At 39.6% G+C, this 13,676-nt stretch overlaps 1 protein-coding gene across 22 annotated transcripts in view; it reads right to left on the bottom strand.

Annotated features, from left to right (window-relative positions):
- PLCB4 (phospholipase C beta 4) overlaps positions 1-13,676 on the bottom strand; it is a 216,932-nt gene that overhangs the window by 10,484 nt on the left and 192,772 nt on the right. For all 22 annotated transcript variants that reach the window (XR_012628365.1, XR_012628366.1, XM_074864405.1 and 19 more), the window contains 2 exons: positions 10,323-10,398; positions 3,667-3,842 (listed from right to left, as the gene is read on the bottom strand). Coding sequence is in view for 20 of the 22 variants with exons in the window: in XM_074864405.1 (XP_074720506.1) it covers positions 3,667-3,842; positions 10,323-10,398 (252 nt within the window). In the remaining 2 variants the exon portion in view is untranslated. The remainder of the gene's footprint in view (positions 1-3,666; positions 3,843-10,322; positions 10,399-13,676) is intronic.

Here is a 13,676-nt window from a genome sequence, read left to right on the forward strand (position 1 = left end):
AGGTGAAACGTTTCCTGAATACAGATTTAAAAGCAGTGGTATCAGAGCAAAAATTAGACTAGGTTCTAAAAAAATTTTGTGTCAAGAGCACATTGCATTCCAACAGTCCTTTCTCCAAATAAAAGCTTTTTTTTTTTTTTTCTACATTGAATTTGAAGTAATTTTTAAGCACACTATCTTAAGAGCGGTACTGAAATAATTTATTTTTATTACTGTGCTTAAGGATACGAAAAAAGTGAAGTGGAAGCATTCAAATTGATTTAGCCTGTTTGCATCAGATGTAATTTTAGGTGAAGGAAGTTAAGACGATTAGAGGACTACTGTGCAACACTGATGATTTCAAAATAAGGCTTTGGCCATGGATATGGCTGAAAGAGCCAACACATCTGTACACAACCGTTTCTCGATTCTGCAGACTATAATCTAGCTCTGAGTTGCACTGCTGTTGGGTCTTCACAGAATCACAGAATTGTCTAGGTTGGAAAACACCTTGAAGATCATCCAGTCCAACCATTAGCCTAACATTGACTGTTCCCAACTCCACCAGATCCCTCAGTGCTGGGTCAACCCGACTCTTAAACCCCTCCAGGGATGGAGACTCCCCCCCTGCCCTGGGCAGCCCATTCCAACACCCAACAACCCCTTCTGGAAAGAAATGCTTCCTAATAGCCAGTCTAAACCTTCCCTGGTGCAACTTGAGGCCCTTCCCTCTTGTCCTATCGCTTATTACTTGGTTCAAGAGACTCATCCCCAGCTCTCTGCACCCTCCTTTCAGGTAGTTTCAGGGTCTTTGCACTGCTTGCAAGAAAAAAAAAGTACTATTCACAGAAGAAACAAAAAATCTTATCTTCCTTTTAAAATCACCAAGAAGCACTTGTAGGGACCAGTCCTTGTTTCTAAACCAGCACTTCTCAAAGACGGGGCCAAAGTTCTAGTGTCAGTTGGCATGGGGCTTCACGTCAGGTCTCAAGTTCAGCCTGGCAACAGCGTGACACCACCATTAAAGACCACGCGCCCGCTCACCAGCGGTGGCGATGCCTACAGCCAGAGTTAACCGGAAAAAGTAGACAAGCCAGGATGGTAAACAGAAAAAGGATTCTGAAAAACGTGGCACACGAACTGCAGGATTTAACTGCTGGCTTCCTACTGCGTCATACTGATGGCAACTCTGAAATTTATACAAACGTGTCTTTTAAAGGGGTACATAACTTTAAGCATGTAAATCTATCCTTGGAATTTATACATATATTTAGATGACATTAAAGTGCATTAACATGTCATGTTATGTCACCAGTGTTGTTTTATGACTAGAAATCTCTTCTTTTATTAAAAAAAAACAAACCCAAAACACCACATGTAATTTTTCTTTCTCTCCATGTTATTTTATCTGGAGTACATGATGCTTGCAAATAACAGCTTCGCATCCCCAATTCCTGAAATGCTGCAAGCTCACTACATCCAAGTCAGTAAAGCTAACCCAGTCTGGGGAGGCAGGGGGCAGAGCACCCCCAGAGTTCAATAAGCTTCAGGTTTTTAGTAGTATCTGCTGTCTTCTGCTTTGTTTTTAAATGAGCTCAAAGCACAAACTGTAATTGCTTTTTGTACTGCACATGGAGGGAAAGTCTCTACCCTACAGCAGATAACTACACCATTTTAGATTACTTATCTTTCCTCCTTGCCCTGTGTCCTCTGTTGTGATAGCTAACTCATTACCTCAGCTCACAGAGAGGCAAGCAGCGAGAACAGCATGCTGAGAGCATGGTCCACCTCCCACGCTGCTCTCAGACAGATTCTTTTTTTCCTATGGTACCTGAGTTGTCTCTTGGCTATTACATACAACTATACATAAAAATGCATGAATGTTCCTCCACACAATATATTCTATAAAAAAGTTTGCAAATGATTAAGTGTCAAGTCTCTTTGGGACGTTATTATTCACATTTCAATATTTCACATTCCAAAGTCTTCTGAAATATTCATAGGTTCAGACACAGTCTTAAATTTGTTTTAAACAGGAAAGTCCCCAGTCTGTACATTCAGATGACAGTGAAGTGCATTAATGTGTTATTTTATCTTCCCAAATTCCCAAATAAGCAAAAGCACACTAAATTGCAATGAATAAAGCAGAAAGAATTTTGAAGGTCTGGGACAGCTGAGAAGAAAAGTTGTCAGTATTTATCAGGATGTAGATTTTCAGGTCTGGTTCTTAGTAACTCTGAAAATAGAACAATACATGGACTGAACACAATTTCTAATAAGAGAACAAGATCCATTACTAAGACTATAAGAACCGTTTACAAGAAATGATATAAGGCTGTTTGAACAAAATAGAGATACTGAAATTCTAAACCCAAAGACAAAACTATGAGAAAAAAGCTTTAAAAAAAGAATTAAACTTTGCCCTAGTGTAGATAGAATAGCTGCCTACAATGATAGTCTTTAGCAAAGGTAAGAGAAGAAGGAAGTATGTAGGGGAAAGAAAACAAAAAACTTACTTTCACAGGCTACACATTAATAAATTATCTTCTAAGCATTGTAGTGAATTTCCAATAGGACAGGACTCTTAAAAAGTGATGTGATTTCTCTGGGCTGATGCAGACAGGTACAATTTAGAGATCCAGTACCAAGGAGGACTGCACCTTCCTCTGGCTAGTATCTTTTGAACAATGCATTTGTATTATAATTTAACAATTTTGGGGCTTCATTTTTGACTGGGTCTCTATTGCAGGACAGCTTGAATAGGTGGGTTAACACAGAGATTAACATAAAGATGAGCTCACTAAAAGCCTTTTGCTGGGACAATTCTCTGTTGGATGGAAAGCTTGCAGGTCCCAGCATGTGTTCTCTCTGATGCAAAGATAAGCTGTTTTTTCACTCAGGAATTTAAAAAAGTCATTTCAATTCTTTCTTCAAATGTGATTTATTTATTCCTTTTTCCCCACGCTTTTTATGTGAAAGATGCTGAAGATAATTACATATGAATATATATGTGTGTATGTATGTACACACACACTTTGCATTCATATGCTTTTAGGCAGCTTTGCATAATAGATCATAGAATTAAAAAAATATTAATTACTGCCATTTTTAACACTGTGGATATGATGTGTATTTAATTTTATTTCATTTCAAATGGGCAGGATGGGTAATTACAAAAGCAACAAGACAGTAGTGTTGTGCACTATCTTCTGTACTCCTGGTGATTATGACAGGATATTGTCTGAAGGTAATACATCAGTGTAACGTAGCTTATCCTGCCACCTGTTGTTTTTATGATCTGACTTTTTCATGGATCTTTCTTATAATCACCAGTGGTATAAACACATGAGTCCGCTCCAAAGGATATTTCCATATTTGATACTTCTCAGCTTCCAGCCTCTGAACTGAAGTTCCTGGGCAAAAGCCTAAGCACACCCACAGCTGATGCAAACTACCACCGCTTCATCGCATCTGCAGACTTTAATGAAGTTCAGATAATCTAAACCAGCTAAGAAACCCATTCCTGCATCTATCAAAACCTTGTATGATCCCTTCTTTTACTTCTACCATGCATACAGCCCAGTATCTTTGACAGCAGTACGGGAGCTATCAACACAAGAAACAAAGACATCATACAAAGCAGACATAAACCAAGCCCTCATTATCAGGTAGCGCTGCCCTGCTCACCTGTCATGTGAAAATTTTAGCTGCTGGGTTTGTTGTTCGTGAGCGTTAATCAGCAGTTTCTTCAGTAGTTCACACTGTTGGTTCAAGTGTAAATCACGGATTTCTTGCTCTTCGGCACTGTGCGTATTGATCATCTCAGACCACTCCTTAGTGTGCTGTGCCACAATCTCTTTGACCTGCAGAGAAGAAACAGCAGCTTTGCCAGAGGTTCTCGGATAGACTAGGAGATCAGCTATTACTGCTGCTGAAGATGATGTAAAGACAATCATAAAAAAAATTATAAAGAATGCAGCTAAATTGTGAAAGATGAAGTTACACAAATGAAGTTGCTTCACAGAGTAACAAAGCCACCAAGGACAGTATCATGTATTATAAATACAGTTGTAAACCAACCCCTACTATTAGGACTCTATTATCTAAAGTGCCCTGAGTAAATTGGCTGCATTTACACTCTTGACTGTACTACTGTTATTTTAAAACCTCCTATAACACTGAGTTGATAATAAAACGGTTTCAAATTTTTGGTTGCCAAGAAAAAAAAATATATATTAAAAGTATTGAAATTAACAACAGAGAAAGCCTAGAGAGTGGGATTTCTCTGACGGCTTAAATGCAGTCTTTGATTTTGTGGAGACAGTTTTACAAACACAGTCAGTTTACAGAGAAATCCTATATTTAATACAACCTGACTCTGAAGAGGGGCTACGTATCTTTGTTTTATACTCATTAAGTCAGCAGGGAATATGACAAGTAGTCTTCTCTTGCTTATCTCCCAAGACTTACAAGAATAATGAGATTAAAGTTTTGGAATGTTCCCAAAAGACAATACGAAGAAGTCTAAATCACCAGAGTTGTTGTTATAATAATATATTTCACTCAATGATTTTGAAAAGAAGCTAATAGAAAGATATATTTTTATTATCCTTTAACAATTATCTTTGGGTATTTTGACAAGCTATCCTACTTTTTCATAAGTGGTATACAAAATATGCCTCAAAATAAACCTATTTTCAGGTAGTCATTTCAACTGCTACTATGGTAACTAATAGCATCTGGGTCATCTTTTATGAAAGCTAAACCTTATTCTTCAAATCAAAAATTGCCACCATATCGCTCAGAAAGTGAGAGACCGATGCCAGTATTTTGGGTGTGTGCCCACATGTGGGCTCTGCATAATGTGGAACAGACTCTCCTGCACCCACTGATGATGGTGAAAGAAGAGGGGACCTTAACAGCCCCAGTCTCCGTTCTGCCCTGGAGAGGCTCCTCTGAAGGCCCTCCTACACAGAGCTAATGTTGAATAATAAAACTGGACTCCTAATGAAAAAAAAAAAAAAAAAAAAGAATAATTTTGTAACAGATCAGGGTGATCACCGCAACCCAAAAGCCAGACTTGCATTTAACTATGGCTAAATAGTGGTCCCATATCAAAGCAGATAGAATTGGAGGCAGAAGCAGCTGACAAAGTGCTACCTGGAGTTTTTTGCAGCTGTCAGGAAACAGTAAAAGCATTCTGAGGCAGGAGATTGGTAAACTGGTATGACTAATATAAGCCTAATTCATCAGGGTGTTTAAGAGTGAGTGTACTTCCAGCAAAATGAGCCACGCTTATTTTTTGTGTATGTAGATAAGTGTAGTACTAAGCCAGAGCCTATCAACTATGAAGTGAGAAATACACAGAAGAATGTGGAACAGTCAGTGGGAGTAGCATCTTTAGTAAGATGTTCATAAGGCAGTACTGCCTTCAGAGCCAGAAAAACATGAGGATTCAACTTTAAAATGGGTCCAAATAAATGCCTGGATGTTGGTAAAGAAGAGAGACTCATTTTTCAGACGGAGTATTTGAAAGGTTAAGGGGCAGACACTCCAGCTCACCTCTGGGACCCACCTAAAGTGCTTAAGTCAGGACCAAGTTTAGTGCAAGCTCCTTGTATTGCTGATGTGAAAAGGTGGGCAGTTTCAAAGCAGGATTTATCACACCTAAATGCTGTTTGGAGATGCCTCTATTATATCCAAAAGGACCTCAAGCAACTAGACACTTCAGTTAGGTTGTATGAATCTCCTCTCAGTAGTGACTTCATTTGGCTTACCAACCCCCAAGGACACCTAGAGCGAACTTCAGGGGAGCTAAAAGTCAGTCATGGCTGAAGTTCTCAGGAAAACCCGTTCCTTATTTCTTTTCAATGCAGAGTTTTCAGATGGAGTGAGCTCCATCCACGATTTGGAGAAAAAAGGTACAGGTAGATCCAAAGTCTTGAGCAACTGGGTGTAACTGGGACCGCAGCAGAAGAGAGACCACATACCCAGAAAACTTCCACGGTCACAATGGTAGAAAGCATTCATATTTTAAAAAGACAAGTGTTATTATGTGACCCAGGAAGCAGGCAGAACCAGCAGCAAATCACACCTGTGTACCACACATCTCGGCACAGGAGCAAACACACGGTTCCCTACACAGATCTGTGATTCAAATTGCCTTCCTGCAGAGAATGCTCTGACTGGGCTCTGCCCTCTTTCAAACATCAATAAAATCGTAGTGGGGACTGTGACAGAGCTGCCCAAGTATTCTCCTCCACCGCTTGATGCTGTGCAACTCTTCCATACAGTCTGCCACTTCGGACTGGGTTTCAGACTGAAGTATTAGAAAGTGCAGGGGTATTACCACATGAGATCTGATTCCTAGTAAGAGCATCTTACATTGCCCTAAAAGGACAGGCAGGTATTTCAGTAAATAAAAAAGAGTTTTCTTTTATTTAAAGCCTCCTAATGCTGTAAATGAAATGCGAAACAATCCTTGCCTAAAAAAAGAATTGTGACTTAATGAAATAGTGAAACAAATAAATGTATAAATAGTGGAAGCCATGGTGAAAGCAAGTATTTAGTGACTTAATTGAAAAGAGCTTTCACAAAGCCCAAACAAATGCAGAGAAACAGTGACTCAAGGGCACATTGCAAATGAATAACGTGATCATTGTTTTTAAATGGTTAATATTATACACTACAGAGGAACACAAAGGCAGGAATCCTGTATCTCAGGTACACTGATACCAAAGAATCATAGAGTATCTCGAGTTGGAAGGGGCCCATAAGGATCGATTCCAACTCCCAAAGAAGAAACCTGCAAGGAGACTTAAGCATGGCGGTACTTTAAAGTACTTTAAATCTGAGAAGACAAGAGATAAGAATTGTAAAAAACCTGCCTGTGTTCAAGGGCAGATGTGCTAGTGATGTGCTACTAAATTCATCAGCATACAGTCTAAGAAGCAGGCACAGCTCCTCGTAAAACAAGTCTTCTCTAGGGGTGGGAGAGAAAAAGATTTATTTTCTTAAATATCCTGCAAGCTAGAAGTCTGATTTCAGGCAGAGCAAGATATCAACCTGATGAGAAGGATGTAAGGGATTTGCCAAACACCAGTTACAAGACTTGAAATACCCGATTTCACAAAATCACAGAATCGTCTAGGTTGGAAAAGACCTTGAAGATCATCCAGTCCAACCATTAACCTCACACTGACAGTTCTCAACTCCACCACATCCCTCAGCACTGGGTCAACCCGACTCTTAAATACCTCCAGGGATGAGGACTCCACCCCCGCCCTGGGCAGCCCATTCCAACACCCAACAACCCCTTCTGGAAAGAAATGCTTCCTAATAGCCAGTCTAAACCTTCCCTGGCGCAACTTGAGGCCATTCCCTCTTGCCCTATAGCTTGTTACTTGGTTCAAGAGACTCATCCCCAGCTCTCTGCACCCTCCTTTCAGGTAGTTGTAGAGGGCGATGAGGTCTCCCCTCAGCCTCCTCTTCTCCAGACTAAACCCCCCCAGTTCCCTCAGCTGCTCCCCATCAGACCTGTGCTCCAGACCCTGCACCAGCTCCGTTGCCCTTCTCTGGACACACTCGAGTCATTCAATGGCCTTTTTGGAGTGAGGGGCCCAAAACTGAACCCAGTAATCGAGGTGCGGCCTCACCAGTGCCAAGTACAGGGGTAAGATCCCTTCCCTGTCCCTGCTGGCCACGCTATTGCTGATACAAGCCAGGATGTCATTGGCCTTCTTGGATTTGACTCCGATTCAGACAACCTCAGAACTCATGACCATTAAATCATCTGAAATCCAACAATGCTGCAGATCTGTGATACGCTTCAAAGTTCAGATGCAGTAAATTCAGTGTACATCCCGCTTTTCTCCAGTTATTAGCATCATACTTAAAAATGACTATTTCATTTGCACTCGGCTGTGCTCTTGTCCTAGTTTCCACTATTAAGGTAGCGATGCTTATCCAAAACAACAGGAAAAATAACCATCAGCTAACTTCTCTCTTTCCTGTTCTACAGGTTGTGTTTGCAATCCTGTCCTTTAATCTGTTCCTATGCTGGGCCTAAGAGACTAATTAAAATCTTGATAAGGAACTTTCTTTTGCGCAGCATGTATGTAAGATGTTTGTTTAGTCACTAAGTTCAAGCAGGAATAATCTTTGAAGTAATCTTTCCTTTTTTTTCTTTTCATCCTCTGCCTGCTTGATATTGGGACCTACTTTTCTAATGCAGGGGAGTAATTTGCATCTGCTACGTTAATTGTGTGTGAAGTACACATTGGGACATTCAGATCTAATTTAAATATTTTATGCCAAACTTGGGCTGGATGTTTCCTCATGACAGGAAGACTTTTGTAGATGAAAAGGTCTCTTTGGTGCTAAAAGTGTACATGCATGTTGTGACACAGAGCTGCACCAGAGGACATGAGCTGTAATTAAAACTGAATTATGGTACAATCTGATATCAAAATTAGTGGGCCAAACGCTGAGAAATGCTGAACAACTGTTAATTAATCAAACTCCCACTATATCAGTGTAATGCATTCAGCATCTCAGAATTTAATCTAATTTAATTGTACCTACCTTCATCTAAGAGAAAAGTTAATTTCCCTATGGTCTTGAGCGCTGTTTTCCAACCTGTTGCTTGCAAACCTTTGAATGATTTCCAGGAATAATTCAAGGGCTCACACATGGCGATTGAAACAAAAGTAGTCTATGAGAATACTAAAATAGGTACATAATCTGGACAATTTTGATGGAACCACAGTGAGCAAGATACTGAAAATCACTGACCTATCGAAAACCACAGAGGTAGATGACTTGCAGAAGAGTTCTTTGGGAATTATCCAACACACAGAGGCTTGGCATTTCAAAGGACCTTATATTTAAGTCTCCTTCGAAAATGTCATCCTAAAACCTGACATGGGAGTGGACAAAAATCAATCTTTTTTCCAGGCACAGATTAAATTGAAGGGAACCGGTTTGAAAGCAGGATTTTAAAAGGAACAGAGCTCAGAAACTGCATATATATTGTGGAAAGGGAAAACATGAACCACATTTATTGGATTTGAAAGATTAATGAACACTTGGTTGTCCCTTTATGTACAAATCACACCTCTTAACTCCAGACTGTGAATGACACAGGTGAGAAGCAGAGATCACGGCTAAGGATCTTCTACACAGTGTAACTTCAAACGAGTTTTGGAGCTTATGTCTGGATGATACTGCTCCTCAGAGAGTTTATTTCACTAAGAAATTAATGATTTTTTTTTTCAGTTTTCAACTAATTTGCTTTTATTTAAGGAAACTTCTGGACTTTTCCTAAGAGGAGATAGGGAGATAAAACAGTACACTAGGTTTTCTTCCTGGGGATTTTTCTACATCTTTGAGCAGGCAGCAAGAAAGAAACCTTGTTTAGAAAACCAGGATCTTCTTCACATGAAATAATAATACTAAAGAATAAAAGCAGGAGAAGAAAAGATGGAAATAACTTTATTCTAGTCTCAAAGATGTGGCTGCTTTTGTATTTTCTATACTTGTCTGATTCTCTTCACAGGTGTCAGCTTTTACAGTAACTCTCTTGTGGTCAGTCCCCTGTACTCCTCTCCCCCCAGATCATTTTGTACATGGATGTGTCTTGTAGTTTGGGTATCTTTCAGAAACTTGAAAGCATGTCAACAGGTGGTAGATAAAACTTTCAAAGGAAATATGAAGTCGGTGAGCATAGTAGTGGTACAGAAGTATAGAGGAAGCAGCTCTCAGCAACTCAATGTGAGCCATGAATCTCAGCTTGAGAACAGCTTTTACAAATGAACTGAGATTGAGTCTCAGAGCACTTCTATTCTCCAGTACCTTGGAGAAAACAATGCAACTAAGCAAGGCAGGGAAAAAAATACTAGAAATGAGAAAACACATGGTTCAAGAGCAACTTGGACTCCTCCTTCCCTGAGAGACAGACTAGCAAGTGTTGTCCATGGTGACAATGAGGGAAAATGAAAAAGAAACTTCTTTATGGATGTATTTTGAGAAAGCATTTAGCATCCAAATTTCATACAGAATATATTCGTCTCTTTGTTTAGCTAGAACTGACACAAATGACCGGTTTAGTTTCATGAGGCATGAATATGGCACTTTCTTCAATAATTTTAAAAGGGCAGGAAATTGACGTTGCTTTTTACATTTTTTTTTAAGAAACTCTTTTAGACACTCGATTATGCTCATTCTTTTCAACATGTTATTATTGCTGAAAATCATTCATATGCTTCCAAGAAAATTAACTGCCACTTGGGTCTCAAAATCTCTCTTTCAGATGTTGCATGTGTTAAAATTGGCTGTTTGCTTACCTTAGATTTGTGATCTGATGTTAACGTCTGAATTTTAATTTCCGTTTCTTTCTTCAATTCAAGACAATTACTTCCTCTGAAAAAAGGAAAATTGCAAATGTGTGCCACAAGTTAAACATCTTTCCATTCAGTCAGCTCTTACTAATTAAAATGTTAATCAAAGTTGAAGTGCTGCAGCGTACTGGAATGAAATTATTTCTTCTGGCAATTTATTCACAACTTACAAAATATTGTTGGATTAATGATCATTCAATTCAAACACCACACGATTAATTCTAGATTGGCCCAGTAATTATTCTGTTGCTGAGGATATGTCAAGCATCTCCATTTATGGTACTCGGTTCCTTTTCCAGGCTTAAAATACCTTGCCAAGAGAGAAACCAGTTTCTGCCTGAAAATTTACAGGCATATTAATTGCTGTGCCATGATTTTATCCTTTGTTTTAAAAGTAATTTTTGCTACTTTTTTTTTTTTTTTTAGTTTGAGGCAGAGAAAAAGTCATTTGAATAGCTACCTTACAGGGCAATTTGGACATACTAAATTTGAATGCCTATTGAAAGTGTGAGTGCCTCTCTGTGAGAAAACAGAAGCAAATGGGTTGCAAAGAAGGGGGCCTCATCACCCTTGCAGACCACACCAACCCATGGGGATGAATCCAAGCTATTAGATACCTTACATGACTTGGAAAGCAAGAAATCTTGAAGACAGCCCTCACTCCTGCAATTAGATGAATACAGCACACGGCCTCTGCGTTTGGATAGAGTTAATGGGGTTGAATGGAAGTTGCAAGGCTTGTTTGGAGGAGTGCATGACTCTAAGGAGCAGGCTGGTAAAATGCCTGCAGAGAGCCCCATACTGAAGCTCCTCTGACGTGCCTGTGGGTTAGGAGATGGATGACTTCAACCTCTCACCCAGAGAATTTCCTTCACTAAGCCAAATTACTTGGGCCACACACTTGGGTGGGATGGATGTACAGAAAAACTATTCCACTGGAGCTACAACAGGAATTTCAATTGCTGTCTCACCAAAGTCAATAAATTTTTGAAGGCTGACAAGCTCCATCTTTACCAATCTTCTTGTTCCCCTTTTTGCAGTGAAGGGTTTTTACAACAGAATACAAATTAACACATTGGAAGTCACTGTTTTTTTGTCTGGAATAATAAATATATTGAGGGGAGTCTATTTTAACATCTCTGTAATATTTCTGTGTCGGATGATCCACTGATGTAAAATGGTGTAACTCCACTGAGTGGATGGAGCCACAGTAATGTTATCATCTGAAGCTGGCCCTAATAAGAATGGTTATTGCTTGACTGCAGTAACATTAATCCATGTTTGTTCTAGAAAAGGAGATTTATGAAACTCTTAACAAGTTTAAATCCTATTTTAATATCAAGGTACTGCTAAACTTATGGAAATTAGCAGAAAATTTTATCATCAAACAGTACCAGGAAAGCCCTTACTGAAAATAGTAGTATGATGTTCCTTGTGTTCCCAAGGGCCACCAGAAGGACTAGTCATTTATTTTCTAGTCATAGCAAGGAAATTTTGGTAGAGATTTCTAACACTCATTTGTGAGACACTTTGGAAGTCATATAAAGCCATAGAGACAGGTTTTGACCACTCTTACCTCTGCCTGAAAAAAAAAACCCAACAGCTGGAAAGTGTCTTTGATTATGCATGTGGGTAGCTGCGATCAGAGGTCTGGCTATAATTCATATATGATTTGTCATACACTATGAAAAAGACTGCTTCTTAGGTGAATCAAGCAGATTTTATCCCCAATTAGCCTAATTGGTTCAATCACTGGACTTTTCAGAATCCCAGACATCAAAACCACCAGGCTGATCCCTCCTCTGGAAATGAAGCTTTCATTATATCTCAAGGCAACTTCCAGCCACGCTGGACATAACGAGAATTGTCTCCAACTGCAGTGGCACAGTGATGGTTAAACCACTGAGTCACAGCTGGGAACAAATCCCCAGGGACAGCCCAACCCCGTGTTACATGCCCATGCTTACACACACACATACACTTGCATTTCTGGACAGTCCCGATAAATCAGAAGGATCTTTATGTGCCTTCAACTCCACTTCAGAGAGGGAACATGAGCATACGTATCCCCATAAGCCTCTCTGAGATTTGTAAGCATTTGAAGTGTACAACAGAAATAGCACAGGGAACAAAATCCTGTCCATCTGTCAGCGAATTAGCATGTGATTAAAAAATTCTACTTTGCTGAACAATATGCAGTTGACATTTGTCACACCATGTGGCAGAAATGGACCATGAAAAACTGCACAACAAAGTCAGGAAAGGAAGTCTTCTACAGACCTATCAAAAAGCCTTTTTTCCAGGAAGCATCTGACAATCTCAACATGAATGCCTTGAAAACACAGCTGACGTGTTCTTTTACAACTTTTATTACTTGTAAAAGTTCCAAAATGAAAGCCAAGGAAATGGAGCATGTCCTGTACTCACTGAACCCAGGATCATTTCAGTTCGATAAAGTCTTTAAGTCTCAACCAATGTGTTCACTTTTAAGCATGCCCTTAAATACACCACACAGTTGGGGTGAAGAGAAGTGTGTGCCCAAGTACCTTGCTGAATGGGCTTTCAGGGCTGCACACAGAATGACCCTGAAGGAGGCCCTTAAAAGACTTTGATATGGAATTAAACTGTTTTCACAGAAAGTCTGTGCTGATACTGGATTTGATTTGGCTGTTAATTAGATACCAATAGGTATTCTTGTAACACTGAAGAGCTGTCAGATGACTGAGAGCTCTGGAGTCCATGGAAAGTATGGAGTCATGGTGAGGAACAGTGTCTGGCTGTGTATTGGATCTGCTTCTGGAGTAGTCTTTTCCAACTTTTTTTTAATATATTTTTTATGATAAATTAAAACTATCATAAAGGCTTTGGCACCCATGAGGGAAGAGTTATAAAATTAAGACAAGACACTACAAGTAGCCAGTGAAGTGATCTCAAACTAGGAATCAAACGATCAGCTACTTTTGTACTTGTCCCATTTGGGGTTACTCTGGAAAGCATTGTTACCCAGTGCTTTCCACCATTTACTGCAAACACAGCCATTACCACCTTTAACTTTCTGACACACCTTCATTTGCTGTTTTGCCTAGGCAGGCAGAAGCACTGGCTTCTTCTCAGGCCAACAGGAATTCATGGCTCTTCTGACAAAAGATTCTTAAATACCAGAGCACAGGAGAGCCCTTCTCCCCCTACGATAATTATGGTGCACTGTCCAGGGCTTAGTTCACTGACGATGTAGTAAATACCCTGACTGTAATTATAAATCCAGCTACATCAATAGCCTTCTGCTGTGTCATATTCAAT

Source organism: Strix uralensis, chromosome 3, assembly GCF_047716275.1.
Source record: "Strix uralensis isolate ZFMK-TIS-50842 chromosome 3, bStrUra1, whole genome shotgun sequence".
Lineage (NCBI taxonomy): Eukaryota > Metazoa > Chordata > Aves > Strigiformes > Strigidae > Strix > Strix uralensis.